The sequence below is a fragment of the Thalia democratica genome, chromosome 4 (genome assembly GCF_965202585.1).
Source record: "Thalia democratica chromosome 4, ktThaDemo2.hap1.1, whole genome shotgun sequence".
Taxonomy (NCBI): Eukaryota; Metazoa; Chordata; class Thaliacea; order Salpida; family Salpidae; genus Thalia; species Thalia democratica.
In genome coordinates, this window is record NC_139168.1 from 24,614,937 (window position 1) to 24,642,080 (window position 27,144).

At 25.4% G+C, this 27,144-nt stretch overlaps 1 protein-coding gene across 1 annotated transcript; it reads left to right on the forward strand.

The window, feature by feature from the left end:
• Positions 1 to 120: 120 nt before the first annotated feature.
• On the forward strand, positions 121 to 26,974 carry LOC145834727 (uncharacterized). Its single transcript, XM_082942231.1, has 14 exons — positions 121 to 284; positions 2,737 to 2,939; positions 7,398 to 7,468; positions 8,691 to 8,803; positions 9,397 to 9,951; positions 10,130 to 10,630; positions 10,702 to 10,739; positions 20,558 to 20,622; positions 22,346 to 22,460; positions 24,261 to 24,363; positions 24,630 to 24,703; positions 24,877 to 24,991; positions 25,666 to 25,738; positions 25,958 to 26,974. The coding sequence occupies exons 1-14, from the start codon at positions 136 to 138 to the stop codon at positions 26,063 to 26,065; spliced, it is 2,283 nt and encodes a 760-aa protein (XP_082798357.1). The 5' UTR covers positions 121 to 135; the 3' UTR covers positions 26,066 to 26,974.
• The last annotated feature ends 170 nt before the right edge of the window (positions 26,975 to 27,144 follow it).

A 27,144-nucleotide genomic window follows, 5' to 3' on the forward strand; every position in this document is an offset into this window, starting at 1 on the left:
TGTTTTTTAATCCCAGCATTTAATTTATTTAGTGCGAAAACGTTTCTGGTGGGCAAAAAAATAAGAAAACATGCTGTTCAACAAACTAGCCATTAGTTGAACTTCACTAACTCAAGTTGATCAAATTACATTTTGATGTCAGCTCAGGGGGTTAATGCGTTACAAAGATGGTGCAAGCTGAACACTTTGGAGTACTCCGGCGTCAGCATAAGGAACATGACCACCAGCTGGAGAAACGGACTTGCTTTTTGTGCTTTGATTCATAAATTTCGACCTGACTTAATGTGAGTTTGTTAACTAAATATTCAATTGATAATTTAATATATCTTTAAGACAAACTAATACATACCTTTTAGATAAATTAAATATGAAATTATATTTGATTTCAACACTTCTGAAAAAATAATACTTTTTATTTTTCACTCATCATAGCAAATTTGAAGTGGAGGTTTTACAATAAAAAATAATTAATTAATTTGTAAAAATGTTCATTCAATGTTTCTGAAAGTTTTTGTGCATATAAAAATTTCCAAAACTCTTTTTTTTTCAAATTGTGTTTCATCACATAAATATTATAAATGTATTCTTTTTTGTAAATCTCATAAAGTTAACAAATTTTAAGCTTAGTTTACTTTTGAGAATAAATTATGTTATTAATGAGATTAAGTTTTTAAGAGTTTATAAGCTAACTTGAGTTTTAAAAGTTTGTTTTTTACTTTTTTTTTTAATTACTAAGTATTTTTTGAAAACATTCAACCTCTTTATAAGGCTATCTCACGTAATATGCAGCTTTATTTCAACTTCCTACTGTCTTTATCACGGTTTCCTAAACTCATTTCCAAGGTTTATTGCGTTTTTTTCAGGAAAATTAACCAATAATCCCCTCTAAACAGGGATTAGCAGACTAACCTTAGGATATCTAGTATAAGTTTCTAATCTCCTGTCAATATTTAGATATTTTTTTACTTGTTATCAACAACCCAAAAATACAGAGTTGTAAGTTAGTTGTAGCCAATTTACTAGTTATCGCCTCCTTACCCCAAAAATTTCAAAATTTTGCCCATATTTTCCCCCTTACTAGTTATATTTCCTCGACTAACTATAATTGCCCAAAAAGGGCCATATCACTCAAAAAAGGCAATGTTGCCATATCAAAGAAATCCTGGTCTGTATGTAAGAAAACAAGGTTGTTAGTTGATATTCAACATACCAGGGTTGCCACACACTCGCGGAACTCAGGGAATTTTCAAGTTATAGAACATAGAACATCTCAGGGATACCCAGTGGAACTCAGGGAATTTTGATTTTTTTTTAACTCAGGGAAACTCAAGACAGTTTTGGTTTTTTTCTAAAAATTTCAGGAAAATTTAAAGATTTTTCTAAAAATCTCAGGGATAATTTTATCGAATTCTAGAATGAGATTTAGTTAATCCAGTTTCAATATTTTGTTCAAAAACATTATTTATTTTTTTTTTTTTAAGTGCTTATTTAGAATTTTTTAGCCTTTCAGCTAGTTCTTCAATATTCTTTGAATTAACATAGTAATTTTTTAATAAATAATGAATTTTTAAGGATTAAAAAAAAACTCAGGGAAGTTTAAGGTTACTCAGGGAAGTTTCTGGTCACTCAGGGAAGATTTTTTGACTGAAAGAATGGCAACCCTGATATACTAATAAGCAATTTTTAAATGGTAGATTTACATTATTATCAAATGTTACATTTTACCTAAGTTTATTCTGGTTGTAGTTAAAATGCTATGTTACTTGATAAATGTAAGTTTAAAATTATGACCTCAGCCCCCCTCCCTCACACCCCTTTGTTGCTGCCCCCAAAACTTCTGTATTGGCCCAGTTGCAAAAACCCTAATCTAAACTTATTTAATTTCAGTTTTCCAAAATAACATTATCTTTTACTGTCATTTCACTTAATTTCAAAGTATTATGTAAGTGTACTAGTGTTTAAAAACTAATGCTTTTGTTTAGTATTTTACATTAGTGCTTAAAAGAGCTTCACATTAAATACTATTCCTATGTTACAAGAATTTTCATGTTGCTTTAGTTCAATTTTTTATATTTAATAATAGGCACTATCATGATCAACTTTTGTAAGACAATAAACACGTAAAAGTAGTAAAATGAATTGTTCTTAAGTAAGCAAATAATTTAAATTTTTTGATAATAACTTTAATTTTATTTGTTTTTAAATACAAAATTAAACACATTTTGGATTTTATTTTACCATTGGCTGTAGTTACTTATAGGAGTACATCAATTATGTTTAAACAAAGCATTGATTATTTAAGCTTAATTTTATGTTAGGCTATAATTCCAGGTAATATGTTTTAAAAAAGATAAATTATTGTAGCTTTTTCAAAGTTCAGGGTGGCCAAAGGTTTTGTGAATTTTTTTACAAGGTTTGCTCTAGGTTTTCATATTTCTTACAGAACTTCTAATTTTAATTAATGATCATAATTTACCTTTTATTTTTTCATGTCAAACTGTAAATTTTAAACAAATCATAGAATTTGAATTATTTTGTTCATATATACCACTAAAGTTTTTTGAAATCTGAACTTAAACAATTTTATTTTGAATGAATACAAAGACTCTTTAAGTTTGGCATTATTTTTTCATATCAAACTTTAAATTTTGAACAAATTTATTTATTGAATTGTATTAATATATGCTACTACAAAGTTTTGAAATCACAACTTTAATAAAATTCCATTTTGCACAGAGACTTTTCAAAGCTGAAAGAAGCTGATGTGTACGAGAACAACAAGCTCGCGTTCGAAGTTGCCGAGAAGGAGCTGGGAATTTCAGCGTTTCTGGACGCTCGTGACATGGCTGTGATGAAGGTGCCGGACAGGCTGAGCGTGATCACTTACGTGCAGCAGTACTATCACCACTTCAGCAAGATGGCCAGCCCCGAGGAAAAAAGTTGGTTTGAGTTTTTGGTTGTTGTGTTTTAGATCTGACAATAAACTTGTTGTTTGTTTAAGTTGTCAAATTGTTTAGAACATTTTTAAATGTAGTAAAATTGTAACAGACTTTATCTATAATGTTTACATGAAGTTTTCAAGGCTAAATAATAATTATAATACTTGTACAGACTTAAATTGAATTTTTCTAATATAGTCTTAACACAACTAAAGAAATCCATGTTTTTTAGATATTTTTAATAACGTAATGTATTTATTTTTATTTTGTGAACCTTTTTTTTGTAATTTTTTATCAAGCTTGTTGTTTAAAAGTACATGTAAGAGATTTGATTATCATTATAAATAAAATATAAAGATTTTTACAACTTTTATCTTATTGATTCGATCGTTTATTAAACAAAAAAAATCATAACAGTTTCTCATAAGGCAAAAGATTGGGGTCTATCTTGTTTATTTTTACAATTGTTTTTTTTTTTTAATTCTTGTTGCTTCATCTTGACTAATAGGTGCTTTTAACTGCTTAGGAATCTTCTACATACTTTTTGGAATTTTCGATATTAAAGTTATATAGATTTTGGGTACTACAACTTTAACCTGCAGCAGTTGTTCAACAAAATTTAGAACTTTTCATAGGAACTTTTTAAACGGGAAACAAAGCTAAAATTGCAAAAATGTAAAACATTTAAAAAAAATTAATCTATAATATTTATTTTGCTTAACTTTTGACTGATATCCGAAACAATAATTGTTTGTTTTTAGTGTAAGTAAAATTATTTAATTTATTAAATATATCTTCTCTGTGTATATTAATTTTTTAATTAACTTCTTGAAATATAACTAGTTTCTTATATTTAAGTGATTTAATTACTGTACATTGAAAAACATAAAGAATCTATTATCATATAAAAGTAAAACATAAGGTTATTAAAACATAACAATTAAGTCAATAAAAGTTTAAATTTCATAATTAGTAGTAACTAAATTTACATCATTAATAAAAAACAGAAAGAATTTAATTTTTTGGCTCCTTATTTTAAAAATAGTATAAAACTAAAAAGTTCCTGTGTAAATTTCAAAATTATGTTGAACAAATGCATTCCCTTAAAGTACTAGTAATCAGGTGTTGTACAGAGGGTGCAAACTAAAAATAATAGTATACTTACTTTATCTCTAATAGTTTATCTCTTCAAACTTTTGATCAACTTCAAATTTATTTTACTTCAAACAACTTTGAAGTCTGAGAAAAAAGTACCCGTTTTTAGATTAGTTTTATATATTGAGTTATATATTGAAATTTTGTATATTATATATAACTTCTTGAAAATATCAAGTTTTACACTTTAATGAAAAGTTATAATTGGTATTTTTGAAAGTTTGAGGTCCCTAGTATTTTAAACCTAATATTGGTTGTTTTACATGTTTTTTTATTTATTTAGCTGAAGTTTAAAACAAAAAATTAATAGTTGTTTACAAATATAGAAAACTTTTAAAGGGATTTTTTTAGAGAAACTTATAGCTATATGCATAATAAAATAGCTCCAGTATGTTTTAGATTATGTGTACTCTTGAGTTAAGCTTTTTTTTTTGTCATTAATTGTATTTTGCTTGGTATTCTAAGAGATTAATCTATAATTTTGATATTTTAAGCTTCTATACAAGACACGGTTGCCACACATTTAAGAAACTCGGCATAACTCAGGGTATTTTGAAAATCTCAGGACAGCTCAGAATAACTTGGGATATTTTTTTCTAAACTCTGGCTGATTATAGTTTTGGTTTTTTATAAAGACTGAGGATAGTTTTAAAAGTTTAAAAAAAACCTCAGGATTATTTTTTCTAGACCTGAATGAGGTTTAGTTTATTTAGTTTAAATATTTTGTTCTTTTATAACCAGTTTTGTTTGACTTTTATTAATTTTGAAAAGATAAAAAAGAATAAGAAACTTTTTTAAGAATTTGAAAAAAACTCAGGACAGTTCAAAGTCACTTAAGACAACTGTTGGTCACTCAGGACAGTTTTGAAATGATTGCTTAAAATATCTAGGAAAATTTTTTTTTTGTTTTCATCTACCCAACTTAGATCCACCCAATCTTTGAGTTCAAGAATTGGATAAAAATTGAAAGCTTGTTTTAAAATTTCAAAAATTAAGACCAAGTTGTAAAAAAAAACTGCATTACCCTTCTCCCCTATGGCTTACATTTAAATGCAATAAAAAGAAACCTGAACATAAAGTTGTAAGATAAAGTTTATAATGTAGAAAACTTCAATTTGTTTTTTGATATCAACTTTTGACAAGATTAATATACAACTCTACTTCCAGTTATCATTAACTCAAACTTGTATGATTAGTATATTTTATTTAAACTGAGTTGATGTTGCCTGTAATAGACAAATCAATCATTTTTAATTGATAACCTTTGCAAAGATAGTTTTACTGTATAAAAAAATAATCTTGAGCATTTATTTATACCAATGATGCCTAAGTATAAGTTTCTTAATTTTTTTTAGTGATGTACAGAAAAATAATAATTGAGTAATATAGCATGTTGAAAGATAATAGAATTGTAAATCCTAGCATTATTTTTTACATCATACAGTTTATAACTTGACAAAACTTAAAGCTCTTACAAGGATTAAAAATTTTTGAATAGTTTAGGCGTGAAATAAATATTTAGTTAACAGGGTTGCCACTTTACCTGGAAACCTGATTAAACCTTGAAAAACCTGGAATTCGACAATTTAGGCAAAAATAACCTGGAAAAACCTGGAATTTGAGAAATTTATAAAAAAACATGGAAAAACCTAGAAATTTGATCATGAAACATGGAAAAACCTGGAATTTATAATAATTTTAACGTTATCTGTAGTAAAATTTCGATTTGACACAAAAAATCTATCATATAAATAAGATTTTTTTGTCATCATCAAAAAAAAGTTTTAACAAAAAACACAATTAAAGTAACTTCACAGTATCTTTTCAATGTTTTTATACTATTTAATACAGTTTTTTATATAGAAATTAATCTAAAACTAAAAATAAACCCAAAATTGTGAACTTTTAAAAATCTGAAAAAAAACTTGAAAAAACGAGTGGCAACCCTGAGTTAGACTGTATTTGCACTATTATGCACTAAAATATTTTCGCATGTAAAGTGTGTTTGTAATTTAATAAAAGCTATTTATTAGTTATTTTAAAAGCATAACATTTTTACAAAAAAATACTATAACAACTAAATTGGTTAAGTATCATTCTTAAAAATCAAAAAATACCTGTACAGTAACCTCTCGCTTATTTACGCACATTGTGTCCACAGAAAAAATGCGTAAAGATATGAGAGATCGTAAAGATACGAGAGGTACCTAATATATTTACTATAATGGCTGTTTTTTGATATTGCTTCTTGTTAAAAGAAGATTGGGGACTTTCCCACTTCTAACAATTTGTTTACTTTATTTGTAAATATGAAAACTAAAGATAAAACTATACATATATTAAAAAAAAATAAATTATATTTATATATAAAAAAATAATACTTGTAGAAAAGTTTTACTTAATTTATAATAAGTAGATTTTATCTTTATTTATATGTGACTTAATTGTTACTTAACATTTATATTCTATTCTACTTAGCAAATTCAATTTATAATTAAGCATTTGTTTACAATTAAAAAATGGTGTGGTCAGTGGTGTCTATAAAAATTTGCTTCTATAGCCTTTACAAAAAAATGCATTTGGTGCTGTAATGGATTTCTTCTTTTGAACTAAAATATATTAGAAAAATGTTTCTTTTATAGATGTTTATTTATATATAGAGCGAGAGTGCTGTATTATTTATTTGTGTTTCAAACTGTCATTATTTCATTATACTTTCATTATTTAACACAGTCGTGTTTCTTTCAGAATTTTTAATCTGATATTGTTAAGAAAACTTCTGATATACTAAGGTATAACTAAATGTTTATCAATTAATCAAGGAACATAAGTTTACAAATTCTAAAGATAAAGAGAGTTGAGTTAGCATTTAAAAACATACTTTTATCAAAAACTAACAATAAACCTAATTTGTGCAATATTAAAAAGAAACTTTTTTTGAATTTTTTAGAATTCTTAAATGCGTAACTAAACGAGAGTGCGTAACGTCACGAGTGCGTAAAGATGCGAGAGGTTACTGTAATGAAGTTTTTGATAATAGATAAAATAATCTTAATTTGAAGAATAAAATACAGCTTTTATGTTACACTACAAAACTATTTAGTTATTGTTTAATAATATATCGTAAATTATAAAAAATGAATAGTTCATCAAACTTCTCAGAATTAATAAGTGTAATACATACGGTATAGATTTATATCATAGTTTTAATATATAGAGCTTAGAAATATTAAATCTCGAAATACTACTTTACTTTTTAAGGTTAGTGTTCTTAACTTATATAATTTTTTTTTACACTCATAGAACAGATGCAAGAAAAAGCGTTACAATATCAATCAAGAAAATCATTTTCTGAAGAAAGTGAAAATGAGACGGTTAGTTTTTTAAATTGGTGCACTTCTATAAGTATATGTAAAAAAAACGTATCTTAAATATTAAAAATTCTAATTATATTGTGGTCATGGTTTTACTATAAAATTATTAGGTCTACTTTGTATTAGATATAATTATTAAAAATGTCAAACAGATAAAGTTGAATATAGTTATAGTAAAAAACTAAAGTGCTAATGATAAATTTTTACTATAAATTACTTAATCTTTCTTTTTTTTTAAGTTTTAGTGCTTTGCATTACCATATATGTTAGCTTTTTTTTAAACTTTAACTTTTAAATATTTTCTATACGCTTAATACTTAACTATAGTCTTAGAAAATAGTTTTTTTATTATAATTTGTTGATTTCTTGCAGATTTTGGTTGTAGTTTTTAACATTTAAGTAGTTTAAACTAGTTCAGATTTCTATGAAGTAAACCTGTTTTCAGAAGCTATTTTAAAGTACTTGCCATAATTTTACAAAGAATTTTAAATATTGAATTTTTTGAAACTAGATAACTGTCTAGTAAACTCAAAATTAACAGTATTTTTTATCTAGTAGTTTAAAAGTTCACTACAAAAAAAATACAAAACAAACAATTTATTGAACATGTTATTGATACCTTGGTCTTTTTAATCATTTTGCTGTGTTTTGTTTTTTTGGAATATCTGATTAATTTAATATTATTTTTCACGTATTCAAAAACATTGTCCGAAAATTTATTAGATTTACTTTCTCTGTTATAATTTATCACGTAGTTTTCATTTGAGGTCGAATGAAATTTATTCTCGGTTTAATATTGATTTTTTACTATCGTGTTTGGCATTTCATAGTTGTTGCAGAGAAGTTTTTCTAAGCTATCAAAGTCATATATTCTCTACTAGACTATAAGGTTAACATATATGATACAAATGTAAAACACACAAAGTTTATATAGTTTATATATATTATCTACGACAATGTTAAAATCTTTATCCCCATGTTATAAAACTTTTATTGTTGGTAAATTTCAAAGTTTTGTTTTTTATCAACGGAATGATTAAAAATAAATTTATATAATAATTTTATTTAATACTTTATATTATAAAATTGTAAATACATACTTATTTCAATTGCTACCACTAAATTGACAATCAAAATTTAATATTTAACACTAAAAAAAGTTATAACAATTTATATTTTAAAAATAAAACAAAATCAGTCAACTTTTAAATATTTCCCGCAGAACAACAGCCCGTTCAGCCACGCTGAGACGAAATGTGAAATTTGCGGTAAAAGAGTGTTCCTGGTTGAAAGGGTCGTTGAAAACGGAAAAGTTTATCACAGGCAGTGCCACAGGTAATCAACGTTTTTATATTACACAGTTCTGTTTGCTTTATAACAACATTTACATTTATTTTTTACATGCTTCAAACTTAGAAGTTTATTACATTTGAATGTTAATGTTTTACACATTTTTATAAATTTATTTTCGCAGGCATTTAAACTAGTTGTACTTATTTACAATCGTAAGGTTATTTTTGCCATGTTAGCACCAGAAAACTATTTTCAAACAACTCTAATATCTTTTTGAAACTGACAATTTCTGTTAAATCCTATTTTGTAGTTGAAAATGTCTCAGGCATTGGGTTGTGAAATTCGGATTTATAATCTGTTTTGACTGCAATAAAACAATAAATGTTAATTTTTAAGGTTACTTCTCCACGTGGCCTGTTGAGTTTTAGTAAGAATGAAACTGAAATTTTAGTCTGTCGCGGTACTGCTGTTGCGATACAGTACTAAGTATTTTACTAATTATATACACTAAATATATTTAAAATTAACTTTTTATAAAATTATACGTACATATAAACATATTCTTCATCTCATTAAGTATGTTTCACACTTCGAAATTTTTTATACATTATACATGATATATGTATTTTATGCAGGAAATTGTCAATGAAAAGAATATACGGCGGATCTAGCCGGCTGTTCGCCAAGCAGCAGAAAATATCGCCTCTCGCCCAATCACAGACCTCCAACCTCACAAACGACCAATCGAAAGACTCGAGCCTGAAAAGCGACCAATCGCGTGAGTGCAAGGCTTCCACCATCGATTTTCTCTCCACCACCTCCGACGTTTCCTCCTCAGAAATTTCCAGTGGCGACGACGATTACGACGGCCCCTACCTCTCCTCGAGTTCCTCCTCTGAAGAAGTTGATCTCGATCCTGGGAAAAACCCTAACGTAGAATCACCATCCGAGCCTGTGTACGCTGAGGTTAAAAAAAGCAAATCTTCGAATCCTTTTGAAGAAAACAATGAGAAGCAGAAAGTTGAGGAGAATTTGATTCGGCGGGAGAAAGTAGTTGATAGGCCGCCTGGGTCGCCCAGCATCTTCAAAGGACTGAAACCGGTGGCCAGAGCTCGCACCGTCGAAAAGCCGGTAGCTACGGAACGGACGCAGGCAAAATCGGCCAGGTTTTCCGCGAAACCCCCTCAAAAGTTAGTGGCGCAGTTTGTGTAAAGCTCACAATTTTTCTTAGTGAGGTTTAAATTATTTGTTTTACACTTTTTTATTCGCAGCATGTTACAAATTTAGCAGAATAAAATTTTATGCTTAAACTAAATTTGTTTTAACAATGTTGTTTTTTTTTTGTTTGACTATATAAGAAATAAACAGACCTCAAAGCCGAAATCCGTTCGAGGAAGGAGACGGCGAGCAAGCGCAGAAAAATCCCCCAAAAAACAACCAGTCGAAGAACCCGTTCGATTCCGACTGCAGCGAATCAGAAGACGAAGAAGATGAAAACGGGAAAAACCCCTTTGAAGAACAAAGTTCCGACAAGGAATCGGTCAAGGGAAATAACCCGTTCGAAGAAGAAGATGAAGAAATTGGCGGAAACCCGTTTGGTAGCGAGGAGGAGGTGTTTGTGGAAAAAATAAAAACCCCCGAAGAGAAACCCTTAACGCCCAGGACCCGTGCCAAGAAAAAAGCCCCTTTGCCTCCGACAACCGCAAACGCGCCGAGCCCCAAGACGAAAAGGGCGCCGCAACCCCCCGCCGGTGTGACGTCACAAGGAAGTAATGTGACGTCACAGGGAAAGAAGCAGGCTCCGTGTTGGAAGGACGAGGTAGAGAGGAAGATGCGGGAAGCAAACATGAACAACTTGCAGGACGACAAGTTTGAATATTTTTTTGAAATAAAATTCTTTTAAATTTTTTTTGTAATTGTTTACGTTTTTTTGTTTACAGGTTCGTCGCATCACCCAAGCTGCCTGATAAAAACAGAAGTAAGTAGAAACATTTCTAACAATTTAGTTATTGAAATCTTTTTTCAAACAATGTGTTTTGATAATATTATTTCAAATTAGCTCTCCTTTACTTGAAACTTATTAAGTTGAGATATAATTGCACTAAAAATGTAAAGTGACGTAATTAAGCTTTAATCAACAACATTTTTGTCGGGTAGGTCTTTTTATGGGTACTATTTTATGGGCACTATTTTATGTGTAGAATTGCTGCATTCAATTTTTGATGTGATGTCATCAAAATTATGTGTAGTATTTAGATGTTGCTGCAATTAAGTTGCTGCAATTAAGTGAAATAAATTTTTGTATTTTTCTTTTGTAAACAAACAAAAACTGTAAGTATAAAAACCTCTAAAATGTTGAATTTAAATTTATGTTTATTCCATGTAAACAATACTGACTAAAACAAAACATTGAAAATTTACATTAGTGTTTTAAGTGTTAAAAATTTGCTTATGGTTAAGTTTCTGAATGCTTGTTTTATTTAAATAGCCAAATCACTTTAAAAATTGGTGTGTAACTTTTAATTGTTTCATAAAAATTGATCAATTTTTTTTTTTGTTTTTGTTTTTCATATTGGAAATTTATATTTCTAACTATAAAAGTAATATATAATATATTACAAAATATATTTTTTCAAAAAAATATAATTTTAACATTTTATATATTTTGTATTGTTTAAAATATTTTGTAGTTTTTTACAAGATTTAAAACTTAAAAGAAGTAAAAGTGTCAGCAGCAAAATAGAAGACTATATAACAGAATTAATATTAACTTTTTTTTGTAAAATATAGAAAATAAGTATATAAGTAGTAAAACAGTTGTTAAGTTGGTCTTTTTAGGTTAAAGTATTTGTTATAATGCTCATTAATTTTTTTTTTATTAATAGTAATATTACAGGGTTGCCACTCTTTGAGCCAAAAAATCTTCCCTGAGTGACCAAAAATTTCCCTGAGTAACCTTAAATTTCCCTGAGTTTCCCTGAGTATTTTCAAATCTTAAAAAAAAATTATTCTCTTAACACAAATTATTAATACCTCATTCTTATTTTTCTTCTTTAATAATAAAAGGAAGGTTGTATGTGTATGCTTCTGCAGTCAGTTCAAAATATATTAAAACATTCACACTAAAAAATTAATTACCATTACTGCTACTACTTTTGAAATTATTATTTGTAAACAAAAATTTGACCTCTATTTTTTTAACAAAAGTAATACAAAACTAATCTATATTCATTTTAATTTTTTTTACTGAAAACAAGTAGTTGTAAACAAATAACAAATAACTTTATTATTTAAAAATAAGAACTAATAGTACAACATAGTGTTTTTTAAACTACATAAGTAACTAAAAATAAAAAGTTTATTAGAACTTTTCAATGAATAGTTAACAACAACTTTCATTTCTCTAAACTGTTTGATTTTACTTAAGTAAATATAAATTTAAAACTTAAAAAACTACAATGTTAATACTAAGAATATTGAAGAACTAGCCGCAAGGCTAAAAAAATTCTAAATAACCACTTAAATAATAAAAATTACTACTTTTGAACAAAATATTGAAACTGGATTAACTAAACCTCATTCTAGATCTAGAAAAAAATTTCCCTGAGATTTTCAAAAACTTCCCTGAAATTTAGAGAAAAAATCAAAACTTCCCTGAGTTTCCCTGAGTTGAAAGAAAATTTCAAAATTCCCTGAGTTTCCCTGAGATTCCCTGAGTTTCCCTGAGATTTTCTACAGTTTGAAAATTCCCTGAGATTCCCTGAGTTCCCTGAGTGTGTGGCAACCCTGATATTATTTTCAGGGTTGCCTCTTTACCTGGAAACATAGAAAAACCTTGAGTTTGTAAATTTATGGAAAAAAAAACCTGAAAAACCTTAAATTTAAGAAATTTTGAACAAAACCAGGAAAAACATTGAATTTTAAACATAAAACCTGGAATTTTATACAGTTTGAACATGTTTAGTAGTAAAATTTAAATTTGACACAAAAAATCTATTTCATAGAAAGATTTTTTTTTTCATCATCAGAAATTAAAAAAAAAAGATTTAAAGTAGCTCTACAGGATTTTTTTTATTTTTTTATATTATTTAACATAGTCATCTTACCTTAAATTTAATTTTACACAAAAAAAGACCCAAAAATATGTACTTTTAAAGATCTGGAAGAAATTTGGAAAAAAAATTAAAAAATGAGTGACAACCCTGTATTTTGGTATCAGTTATTACACAGTTTAATTATGTAGTTTTTAGTTCTTGCACAGTAATCTTAGTTGCTTTATATTTGAGTTTCTTAATTTTACTATGTTTTTTGGTTTCTGCCTTTGACTGGTTAAATATCAAAAATAATTTGAACTTTGTAAAACAGTAAAAAGCAATTTATACCTTAGTTCAAACCATACAAATAAGATCATTTACTAAATTTGTTTTATATATTTTTTGTAACAGGTTTCTTTTTTAATAGCTATGACACAAGAAGTTTTTTTCTTTAATTAGTAAATTGAAACACTTGCCAGAAGATGAGTTTAAAAAACTTTTCTTTAGCGAATTTTCCAGATTAAGTTTGAGGTCACTTAGTGAGTTTAGAAAAAGTGTACACTTTGATGAAACTCATGAAGTTGATAAAACAGCCTTAGAATTGCAACTTGGTTTGCCTACAGAGTTAATTCCAATTAAAAACTCTGGAGCAGGGGACTGCCTCTTCAAGGCTATTTCACAGTCACTATATGGTACTGAAGACAATCACCACAACCTAAGGCTCCAAGTTTTTATTTGGATGTTGAAAAATACAGAAACTGTTGTCAAAATCAAAGAGAAGTACAAGTATTTTGTATCAGACTCTGTGTTTTCCTTGACGCTACAAGTTGGAGTACCACAAACTTGGATGGGGGTGGCCCATATTGCTTGCAGTGCAATGGCATTGAAGGTTCACATAAGTACTTTTTATCCCTTTGTTAATGGATTAAAAAACACTACGGCTAAAGTGCTTAACACAATATATAATTGTGAAGCAGTTGGTAGCGAAGTGATCATTAATGTTCAATGGTCAAGCATAATTTTTGACAAAACAAAACGTTATTGGCAGCCTAATCATTTTGTGAGTTTAGTTGATAAAACTAAAAAAAGTTATAATTTTAATATTAATAGCGATGGAGTTATATTACTTGACAATGATGAAAATGATAAAGATGAATTTGTAAATGATAGTGATGATAAAAAAACATTTGTAAGGAAGCTAAAATAAAACCTTCTATAAAAACTGTTGATATTAAAAACCAAAATAAAATTAATAAAGCTCCACAATCTTTTTCAAGTTATGATTCTGATGAAAATGATTTTGTAAATAATGCTGATTATAAAGAATTTAAAAGTAACTATAGTAAAACAAAAAATAACTTAAAAACTGTTCATGGTCAAAAAGAAAACAATAAGGGTAATAACATTGAGCAATCAGTTTCAATTGAAGATACAAAAAACAATGAATTAGAAAACAATTTGGATAATGTCTTTATTAAACCTTACAGAGAATTTAAACGAAACAAGGATATATATGAGTTATTAATTAACTGTGATCAAGTTTTTGATAAAATACCAAACGTTATAAAAAGCAATAAACAATTTGTTGTTGACATGAACAATTATTATTTTCCAAATAGCAAAAGACCTTTTAAATTTTATGATGATTGCGGGGAGTGGGATTATAAAACTAAAAACTATAAAACATTGTATTACTTAAAATCAAATTTTTCTTAAGTTTATAAAAAAGATGGTTTTTTTTTCAAAAAGTCTAAATCCTGCTCTGTAGAAACTCTAATAAAAATATCAGATGAAATAAAAGAAACTGGCATAGTTAAATTTGTATGGTATAAAACAAAACATAAACATAATGAAAAATTTTGTTAGAATAGTTACAGTTATAGTTTCAAATAAAATCAAAAGAGCTTTGTTTCAGTACATAGGTAAACAACCCATGAAATGTAAAAAAATAAGAGTTGATCCAATGTCAATTAAAAAAGTTAAAGATGACATAAATGTAAAAAGTAAAAAAATAAAGAATACTGTTGATGATCCTATTGTATCAACTAAAACTATCAAAAATACTAAATATAGAGTAAATAATAAGCACAAAGAGTTTAAAGAAAAAAATATTGCTAATGACTTGGAAAACTGTTTTGAAAAAGTTGGTGATGGATTTGTTCAGTATATAAAAAAATTTAACAACCCGGATTTTAATAATGTACATGATAACTTGTCTTCGTTTGTACTTTTCACAGAAGACCAATTTCTTGACATGATCACATGTTCAAAAGATCTTGGATCAGTTTTAAGTGTCGATAGAACTTTCAATTTAGGAGCTCATTTTCTTACAGCTATAACTTTAAAAAACAATGAAGTTACCTTCAGAAATAATAACTGTAACCTGTGTTTCTAGGTCCATGTTTTCTGCACAAAAAATCTAAGCAAGAGGACTACGATCATTTTTTTAATTTTATTAAATCTAAAATACACAGTTATTTCCCTGAGTTTGATTATTCCAAACTATCATTTGTTACAGATGGGGAACAAGCTCTTATAAATTCAGTCTATAAAATATTCCCAGAAAGTTTGAAATTCAGATGTCATTTACACATAAGTAAAAACATTATATACAATTTAAGAAAATCAAATATTAATTTTACAAAAAAAACAAAAATAAAACAACAATTCAATTCTTTAATTCTTTCTGAAAATATCTTTAGCTTCGCAGAAACAAAAATGGATATATTAAGCACTCCAATGGATAAAAAAACAGAAGATAACTTACAAAAACTGATAGAAGAAATTTTTATTTTTGTTAAGCAACCAATGTGGGAAAAAAAGTTGTTGTCTGCTTTGACAACAAACCAATCTGAATCAATGAATCACGTCATTAAAAATTATGTGGGCTGGAATAAGACCAATATAGCTGAATTAATAAACTATCTGAAGTCGATAGTTAAATTTCACTATGACAATCTAAAATTTGCAATTTTTAACCAAGGAGATTATAAAATATATAACTCTTTTTCATACCATCAATTTCAAGAATTTAGTAAACAAGTAAGAAATAAACATTATAAAGATCTTATTATTAATTCGTTCAGATACATTGTATCTGACACTGGCAAAACAAAAATTCCTACAAACCTACAAGGTACTGCTAAAAAACCTGGTAGCAGAAAAAGAATTATAGCAACACGTACTATTTCAAAAACATATTTATTGCCTTAATTAGTGTAAAAATTTATTTATAAGTTCTTTGTTTTTATTAGATTGTTTTTTTTTTAAGTCAAGTCTGAGGTTTTTTGTTATGTTTTAGTTTTAACATTCAAGTATAATTAGTTGAATTTAAATTATAAACAGACCAGTGAGCTACATTATATAAATTAACTAATGGATAATTTATAATATTAGTATTAATATTTTGTTGTATAAGATAATTTAATGTATAAGGTTATAGTTTCCAGTAGATTGTTTGTTTTAAGTATTTTTTATTTTAAAATTTAACTCTGAGGTTTTTTTTTTATATTACAAGTGATGATTTATGATTTAAAAAATCTATATAAATTTGTTATTATTTATCAGTTTTATTACTGCTTCTTATTTTTTTACTAAGCAAATTTTTTTTAAGTGTTCTTCTTTGTGTTTATTTTTCAATCTGATAAGTTTTAGTATACCAAAAAAAGTTCTAAACAAGGTATTAGTCATTTATCATCTAAATTCTTTATTATTTATCAAGTATAGGTTTTACTACATATCAAATAAATATTTAAAGATAGGTTAATCATGTTAGTTTTTTGCTAATCTGCTAATGTTGTAATACAAGTGTCTTTCGTTATTAATTCTTTATTATTCTTTTTTATTACTTCTTTACACGTTACGTACTTTAATATTAAAAGGGTAGATCTTTAGAAAGCATTAATTAACAGAAAAATTTTGTAAGAATAGAAAAAAAATATAAAGTTATTATTATGTATTAGTTTTATTACTGCTTCTTATTTTTTTACTAAGCAAATTTTTTTTAAGTGTTCTTCTTAGTGTTTATTTTTCAATTTGATAAGTTTTAGTATACCAAAAAAAGTTCTAAACAAGGTATTAGTCATTTATCATCTAAATTCTTTATTATTTATCAAGTATAGGTTTTACTACATATCAAATAAATATTTAAAGATAGGTTAATCATGTTAGTTTTTTGCTAATCTGCTAATGTTGTAATACAAGTGTCTTTCGTTATTAATTCTTTATTATTCTTTTTTATTACTTCTTTACACGTTACTTACTTTAATATTAAAAGGGTAGATCTTTAGAAAGCATTAATTAACAGAAAAATTTTGTAAGAATAGAAAAAAAATATAAAGTTATTATTATGTATTAGTTTTATTACTGCTTCTTATTTTTTTACTAAGCAAATTTTTTTTAAGTGTTCTTCTTTGTGTTTATTTTTCAATTTGATAAGTTTTAGTATACCAAAAAAAGTTCTAAACAAGGTATTAGTCATTTATCATCTAAATTCTTTATTATTTATCAAGTATACGTTTTTACTACATATCAAATAAATATTTAAAGATAGGTTAATCATGTTAGTTTTTTTGCTAATCTGCTAATGTTGTAATACAAGTGTCTTTCGTTATTAATTCTTTATTATTCTTTTTTATTACTTCTTTACACGTTACTTACTTTTATATTGAAAGGGTAGATCTTTAGAAAGCATTAATTAACAGAAAAATTTTGTAAGAATAGAAAAAAAAATCAATATACTTGTTAGTGATTTATCTTTTATTCATTAAAATAACAACTTATTTTAAACTTTGTTTTTTATAGTTGTTTAAGTTTATTTTCTTAAGTGTTAGATAAGTAAAATTTAAATTTATTAGCCATAATCTTTCAATTAGTCTAACCACTAATTCTGTTAGTTTACAAAATATTATTTAAATAAATGTAAAAATAAATCAAACCATTGGTTTATGTGTATTCAAGTTATTTTGTTTTTGTTTGTTTATAAATTTAAAAATACAAAAACTATCCTTAATATTTATATAAGATCTAGACAGTATTTTATTTTTCATTTAATTTCAGCAACTTAATTGCAGCAACATCTCAATACTACCCATGATTTGAATAAAATCACATCAAATTATGGGCATAATTGATTGAAGCAATTCTACACATAAAATAGTGCCCATAAAATAGTACACATGAGACCAAACTACTACTTCTATAAGTTTAGTAAATATAAATTACATCTATACAAGTATAAATCAAACAATTGGTTTATGTGTGTTCAATTTTTATTTTTTAATATTGTTATTCAAATCTTAATTAAAAAAAATATCCAAAATATTTATAAAATGCCAAGCCATTAGTTCTGTTAGTACAAAAAAAATAAATTACATAAATATAATTAGAAATCAAATAATTTTTTTCTTTATTAAATATTACATAAAAAAAACTCTTCATATTATTTTAGTAAGTCTAGCCACTACGGCTGTTAGTTTACAAAACATAATTTAAATAATTGTAAAAATAAATCAAACTATTGGTTTATGTGTATTCAAGTTGTTTTTGTTTGTTTATAAATTTAAAAATACAAAAACTATCCATAATATTTACAAAAGATCTAGACAGTATTTTATTTTTCATTTAATTTTAGCAACTTAATTGCAGCTACATCTCAATACTACCCATAATTTGAATAAAATCACATCAAATTGTGGGCATAATTGATTGAAGCAATTGTACACATAAAATAGTGCCCATAAAGTAGTACACATAAGGTCGAACCTCTACTTTATAAGTTTACTAAATACAAATCACGTATATACAACTATAAATCAAACAATTTTAGAATAAAATCAAACAGTTTATGTGTGTTCAAGTTTAATTTATGAATTTTGTTTATAAAATCTTTAAAAAAAAAAAAAATTACTTATTATACGACTAGCCATTAATTCTGTTAATAAAAACAATAAATTACATAAATATACATATAAATCAAATAATTTGTTTAAGTGTATTCAAGTTTTTTATTTTCTTTATTAAATATTACATAAAAAAACTATCCATAATCTTTTAATAAGTCTAGCCACTACTTCTGTCAGTTTACAAAATATAACTCAAATAAATGTAAAAATAAATCATACTATTGGTTTATGTTTATTCAAGTTATATTTTATTTGTTTGTTTATAAACTTAAAACTACAAAAACTATCCATAATATTTATATAAGATCTAGACAGTATTTTATTTTTCATTTAATTTCAGCAACTTAATTGCAGCTACATCTCAATACTACCCATAATTTGAATAAAATCACATCAAATTATGGGCATAATTGATTGAAGCAATTGTACACATAAAATAGTGCCCATAAAGTAGTACACATAAGGTCGAACCTCTACTTTATAAGTTTACTAAATACAAATCACGTATATACAACTATAAATCAAACAATTTTAGAATAAAATCAAACAGTTTATGTGTGTTCAAGTTTAATTTATGAATTTTGTTTATAAAATCTTAAAAAAAAAAAAAAATTACTTATTATATGACTAGCCATTAATTCTGTTAGTATAAAAACAATAAATTACATAAATATACATATAAATCAAACAATTTGTTTAAGTGTATTAAAGTTTTTTTTTTCTTTATTAAAAATTACTTGAAAAAATCTATCCATAATCTTTTAATAAGTCTAGCCACTACTTCTGTGAGTTTACAAATTATTATTTAAATAAATGTATAAATAAATCATACTCTTGGTTTATGTTTATTTAAGTTATATTTTATTTGTTTGTTTATAAACTTAAAACTACAAAAACTATCCATTATATTTATATAAGGCCTGGACAGTAATTTATTTTTCATTTAATTGCAGCAACTTAATTGCAGCAACATCTAAATACTACACATAATTTTGATGACATCACATCAAAAATTGAATGCAGCAATTCTACACATAAAATAGTGCCCATAAAATAGTACACATAAAAAGTCCTACCGATTTTTGTCTAATTTATATATGAACTCGCATCATTCCTCTACAATTCTATAGCCTTTATTATATGAGCGGTGCATAAGTGTATAAATTTGAAGCCATCTTCAAAGATGGTAACATATTGAAAACATTGTAGACTCTTCTTGTGATACAAAGATTAAAGCGTGCGAAATATGAATTTCATAAAAAAAATCAAATAAGAGGGTTACAAAATAATCTTTAAAATTTAATAATTTAGACTGAAAAAACCTGGAAATTTAAGTTATTTGTACATGAAGTTTCAATTTGACACAAAAAATCTGTCATATAGATTTTTCTTTTGGTTATTGTAATTTTTGTATTTTAAAGCACATTTAAAGTAGCTTAAAAATATATTTTCAATGTTATTATGCTGATTAAGACAATATTTTACCTTAAACTTAATTTTATACTAAAAATAGACCCCAAAACTGTATTATTGAAAACCTGGAAGAAATTAGAAACTTGAAAGTAATTTTCCAAAAACCTTTGGCAACCCTGTTATATGTATAATATATTAATTAACTAGAAGGTGATTTTTATTATTAACAACAGTTTTGAATGCTATATTTTTTGTTTTTTAATAAGCAAAATGTTTTATTGTTTGATATCAAAAATATAAAAATACCTTATCATGAATAAACTTACATTTGTGTTAAAACGTAGCACAAATGATTTCATTTAGATTTATGTCTGAAGTAGGTACTATTTGTATTATGATTTTAAATTTTCATTCCACTTTAAGCATAATGAATAATTTATTTAAAGAAGAGGAAAATAAAAACGAACATCGTCAGGCTCCTGGCTTCGGATTTCCCATTGTTAAAAGACAAGTTAGTATAAATTTAATTTTAATTAAAAATAATATAGTTTAAGTTGGTTAGTTATGAAAGGTATGTAAATAATACAAAATATTTTTTTGTTAAAATATAAATTGTTAAATTGTATTAGTTATTATTAGATGTTAAGATGAAAATTAGAAGTTTTTGAAAGTTTTTTTACAGAATTACTTATATTACAGAATTTTAAAGTAACTTTGCACCAAAGTTTCAGTTTTGTTTTTTTATTTTGTAAGGAAGACAATGCTAATTTATTGTCATCTGTTTTTAATACTTCAAATGTAACTTAGTTATTCTTTATTTATAAATCTTATTATATGTGCACTTTTAATATCACTGATAATTAGTTTTGACGTATAACTTAAAAGTAGAAATACTGTTAAGAATACTTAATAATGAAGAGTAAAATTATATTTTTCTACTATATAATAAAAATAATAATAATTGTAAACTTATAATTGCTAACACACTGACACCCCTAACTTATTATCTGTTTTGTATTTCTAATCATGCCAGGCTCCAGGTTTCGGGTTTCCCATTGTTAAAAGACAGGTTTGTAAGTGTTATAAACTTTTTACTAAATAATATATTAATTTGTATTAGTTTTGATTAAGTATTAAAATTAAAACTTAAAGTTGTAGAAAGTTATTTCACAGAAATATTGTCATTAATTTTTAAGTTTTACTTATTAGGCAACGTTGCACTAAATTTTTAGTTAAAATTTTTTTGCTATAAAAAAAAACAGTACCAATAAGTTTTCATCGTTTCGTAACAGTTTATTTATTCTTTTAGTATAGAACAACGTAAAGTCTTTTTGCATTAATATGTAGTTTAATATACGATTATAATTATTAACATACCGAAGCTTGTAACATGCTATATGTTTTCAGTTTTTGAAAACTAATTATCAGTACAAAAATTATAATAAAAATGCTTTATCAACAACTACTCAAATCATGAAGTTAATTGATGTATTAAGAACAGTTTGATATACCAATGACATTGTAATGATTGTTTCCTGTTTTGTAACTACTAATAAGTCCAATAATCTCAAGATGTTTGTTTTATCATAGCTACTTGGTTTTAATTTTTTCTACTACTAACCAAGTAAAGTTGTTATTTGTTTTTTTACATTTTATTCTCAATAAAAATATACACAGTAGTAGTTGATTTAAAATGTCATGTATAACCTTTTCAGCTTCGTGTTAATATCAGTGTAACATTAGTATAAACTCGATAAAAGGTGCATTATATGCTTGGCTTGCCATGAAACATTTTTTAATGTTCGCCTTTCAATTATATCGCTCAGTATTAACTATATGCAAAAAAAAAATTCAAAAGTTTCTGTATTAGGTTTTTGTTTTTATAACGTTTTATTATTGTTACATTTAAATAACGTTTATAATCAAAAATAGCTTGTCTAAAATAACCACATGTGATTAATATAAGTTTACTTTCAGTATTATACCTATATTTAAATTTAATGTTTACTTTTGTTTCTTACATATATAGAACTTAAAAATCATATTCAAACTCATAAAAAATACTTAAAATAATCTAAAATGCTTAATAAAATTCAATATGTGAAAACACCTAAAGTATGTTTGTAATTCATTTTTTGTGTTTTTCTAGTTTTATTATTTTTATCGCTGTTAGTTTCTTAACAATTTTGCAACACTTAATTGCAATACTTAATTTAAAACAAGGTTTTGTACAGATAAAAGAATCGCTGAACGAGAAGAAGTTGATGGAAGAAATAAAAGCAATCGACAGAAAACTGAAGTTAGTTGAAAAGAGAGGCATTAAACTGGAGAATATACTGAGAAATCCGGGTTTGTAGTAATTAGTATGTGAAATATTGATAATGATTGAATATATTTGATACGGATCTGTACTAACAAGCTTGAAAGTTATTTGATAGCTGATAATTGGAAGTTTCCAATAGCAAATGTACTGAACAGTGCTTAAGTTAAATTCTTAAGGATTATAACAACATAATTTCGCTGACATTCATAAAAAAAATCATTTTAAAAATAAACTGTAATTTAATTAGCTTTAGCCATTTTTAAATAAACTACTGTAGAATTTTTTTTTTGCAAAAATGTCTATATAAGGTAATTGCACAATTTAATTAAAGTTGCAAAGTTGTTTGAAACATTTAGAACGCCAAAACTAGATTTTCGTGAAAAGTTAGTGTAATAAAGTATACTTTGTCACATGGCAGACTATCCAAAGCGAGACTGTTTTTTGTTTAAAGCTTAATTTTAACTCTTAAAAAAATATACTTCCTTAAATTTTATTAGCCTATTATAATTGTTTGAAATTCAAGTAAACAACATAAAACAAACAAATATCGTATTGTGTTTACAAACAATTGAAAATTCACTTTTACTTATCTCGTTTGTTTTATGTTATAAAAATCAAAATTTAAAGCACGTATAGTGCATTACTAATTAACCGACTACTATATTTTTTCATGATTACAATATTGCATATAAGGCTTCAAATTGCAAAGGTTTTTTAATCTCATGACTAATATATTTTTGTTAAGAAGATTTGCACATTTAAATTTAAGAAATACCTTGGCATTGAATTTTGTGATTTCACGTATTTGCAAACATTTTGAACTTGAAAGCACGTAGCATAAACGTAATAAGTATGACGTCATCATGTTAATACGTGTGACCTGTATATTTTAAAACTAAAATTTTTCTTTGATTGAACTTGATATAGATTGCAGACATGAAGTATATGCACTTCATAGTTTTTTGTATTTGCTTAAAATTAAACTTTTTCATTTAACAATATTTGGACTTATAATTTAACCCAAAGTATTGAGTAAATGATAAACCTACAAAATATAAGAATACATAAATTATTTTTAAATAAATAGCTATTTAAAGACTAATGCAGATAGTTACAGAAAATAAACAAATAATCTTTTTTTTTCTATAAAATCTGCATTGCAAGCTGTATCAATTTTATAAAATGTTGTACTTACAATTCACATTCTAAATTTAATTTTATATACTATATTTTAATGTTTTAGGCAAGTCTTACATCATTTTAAAATACTTATTACTTAACTCTAATCAAAATTTTAATTTAGATACTAAAAAACTTGGGCACAAAAGTTTTAAGTTGAAATCAGTATTTTAATATTGATTTACAACTCTCTTATAAACATCATGTCTTTATTTTGTCTGTTTTCAAATACTTTTTAGCTTGTTGTTAGCATTGAAACTAATTTTGTAGATAGGTTTTTTTTTGATTTAATTCTTCATTGAAGCTTGTTTAAAAATATAAAAAATTTAATTATCTTATAATAATAGTGTATTAGTGCAAAACAAATCATTTTGAAACCTTTTACAGGTTTACAGCTAATTACAAGACTGTTGTGGATTTTTACTTAAACAATTATTATTTACAAAATACTAATAAAAACAACATACAAACTAATACAACTTAACAAACTGTTTGTACTTTGAACTTTAAAAATATAGTTTTTATAAGTTACATGTGGCAAATTCTAAACAAGTTCATACTTGTTAGTAAACTTTGTACTCAGTTTTATTTTTTGATAAAAGGTCCTATTATAAATTGTTTCAAGTTTTATAATAAGTATATTGCAGATAAGGAAATAAACAAAAATTCTGACGAAGTATTAAAAGAGTGGTTTCAGATAGTTCAGGACAAAAATAAATTGATCAGATCTGAAACGATTCTCATGTTTCAGTGAGTTGCAATAATATTACGTTGTTAAATAAGTTTTGATAAATTTACAAATAAATTCACAAAATTAATACTTATTTGTAGGAATCATACAACTGTTTTGTTTCATTTAGTTTCTTACAAGTTTTTAGTAATGTAGGATAAGTTTAACTTTGAAACTATGACATTCTGTTGCAAATGTTCCAAAAAAATTTAAGCATTTAGTTAATTTTCATCGCTATATAAAACTACCTCAAACACCAGTTTTTTATCGTGCATATCATTGACAGAATAAAGGAAGAGAAGCTTCATATGGAACAGCTTGATATTGAATTCACAATTAGAAAGCTCATGAATAAACCAGGTTTGTTATGTTTTGTAAATAATATATAATTATTCAAGGGTAGTCTTCTTGCTTACTTTGTTTTTTTTTACCAAGTAAAAATAAAAGTTTGCTCGCCTTAAAAAATTCTTATTTTATATTTGTAGATAGTTTAGTAAACTAAAAAAGTTTTTAATGGGAATTGATTTTATTAGAAAGCGAAAAATCACCAGAAGATGTTGCGAGGGAAAATGAATTGTTGGAAGATCTAGTTAAAGTTGTGGAAGAAAGAAATAAGGTTACTGAAGATATCGAAGAACAAAGAATAAAGTTAGTGTTTATATCTTAATTATACAAAATTATTATATTCTTTAATGTTTTACAGACTACTAGCTAAGACTCAATTAGTTTTATTGAAGGTTTAAATTATCTTAACGTTCGTTTTAAGTTTTGTACATTCGGTGTCAATTGTTTGCTTGAATTTTTTGATTAGTTTGTGATAAGAATCATAGTTAACCCTTTCTTTTTGATGACTGTATCACTTTTAAAAATTTTAAACTGTTTTCACTTAGTTGTTTTACATGAACTTTTCTCTTCAAATTTTAAAGAACATGTTACTTTGTGCAAAACTTTGTTAATTAGTAAGTAGTGTGCATTTAAATGCTACGAAAAGGATTAAAGTGATTGTTTTGTTAATATAACTTCAAACTTTGTTTGATTTACTTTTATACGTGTTCTTAAAAGTTTAATATAAGCTTTTGTTATTATATCTATTTTAAAGAATAAGATTATGAGTAAAATATATACACATATAACCTATTATTTGTTTTTGTTTTACAAATATATATTGTTATGTTTTTTATAGAGTTTTGAGCACTAAAACAACATATTCAAGCAACATAATATAAACTTCTCTCTGTTTTTGATAAAACTACAAACACAAACAACTCTTGTTTGTATTTTTTTAATTGTTTTTTATTTAACTTTTTTTATGTATATTACAGAGAAGAAGAGGAGGACGAAGCTTATAAAGTTATAAAAGAAATGAAGAAGACTAAAAAGAAGAAAAAATTAAAAGTATGTTTATTTCATTGAATTTTTATTTAAATACATAAATAAAACTATTCAAAGTTATACTATTTAACCATAATATAATAATGAATAAATAAATAAATATATATAAATTATTTTTTGAGGTGAGTTAGTTAAATAAATTTAACCTTATATTGTATTTTAGTTTTAAAAATGTCAACCTATTTTTTTAAGTATTAATATTGAAAGAACAATTAACTTAAGGTTAAGAAAATGTTCAAGATGACAAAGAAAAGCAAGGAAAACAAAACTGATGATCAGAAAAAAGTTAAAAACAATAAATCAAAAGAAAAAAAGAAAGACAAAAAATAATAGTAATTTTGCAGAATAAAGTTTATAATTGTTATATATTAGTAGTTTTTATATTCAAGTGCTCTAGTGGTTTTTTGTTTTTATTTCACTTATGGATTGGTATGATTTATTAATGGATTGTTTAAGTGACATGTTTAGTATGCAGTTTTACTTCTTTTTTTAATTGATTTACACTCAAGCAAAATTTTCAATTATTTTTATCCACAAAAAAAAAGTTACAAGTTATTCTTGCTAAACGTTAGTCCATATTAATTGCTGTTGAATAACCACTTGCCCGTCGCGAATTGCAAATATATCAAATAATACTCACTGCTCTTGTTTGCTAGTTCTTTCCACTCGTTTTTTAGATTTGTTCTAAATTTTAACTTTTATTCTGATCGCTCGTTAGTCGTCGAAATTCGTATTGTTTTTTTTTTACAATCCAAATTTTCATTTATCTCAAAATATTGTTTCAACCTACCTTTTTGCAACTTGATTTTCAATTGTCACGTCTGTACAGCTACTGAAGACTTTTGCGTAGATTTCATAGGAGTATTTTCATTATTTTTATTCTAAATCAAACAAATAGATTAGTTGTTGGTTAAATTTAGATGGTTTTAATATTTTTGTTTTTTTAACACCAACAAGTTTTTTTAGCAAATTTATATTTGTTTACTAATATGAGCTTAGTTGATTAAAACTTTTTTTAATATTTATTTACTAATACCTTTTTTGTTGTGTTAAAAATTGTATTTACGTGTAACCTCTTTTTCACATACTAACAAAAAGTTTCTAATTATTCTTAGTTTTGGTCTAATGCATCAAAGTCCCTATCTCGTGTTTCACAAAATCATGATTTAATGTTCCTGTTCTTAAAAGCTTCACACGCTGTATACTTTGTTACACTATTTTACATTAAATTATCATTGAGTAAATCGTTTTTTCTTATTTTAACCATTTGACTAAAAACCAACTTTTTTGAAGTAATTATTAATTTTAGTATTTAAATTAGTTTTCAGTTGAAACTAGTGCATAGAAAAACAAAAAAAATAAACTATACTACCAAAAATTAATGAAGGTTAAATAAAAATTATTTAGTT

What these genes read in the sequence shown, in the direction of transcription:
- LOC145834727 (XM_082942231.1), top strand. Translation starts at nt 136, where the DNA reads ATGTCAGCTCAGGGGGTTAATGCGTTACAAAGATGGTGCAAGCTGAAC. An exon ending in GGCCAGCCCCGAGGAAAAAA is followed by an intron (nt 2,940 to 7,397) that starts GTTGGTTTGAGT and finishes TTACACTCATAG; the next exon opens with AACAGATGCAAGAAAAAGCG. An exon ending in GAAACGATTCTCATGTTTCA is followed by an intron (nt 24,364 to 24,629) that starts GTGAGTTGCAAT and finishes TATCATTGACAG; the next exon opens with AATAAAGGAAGAGAAGCTTC.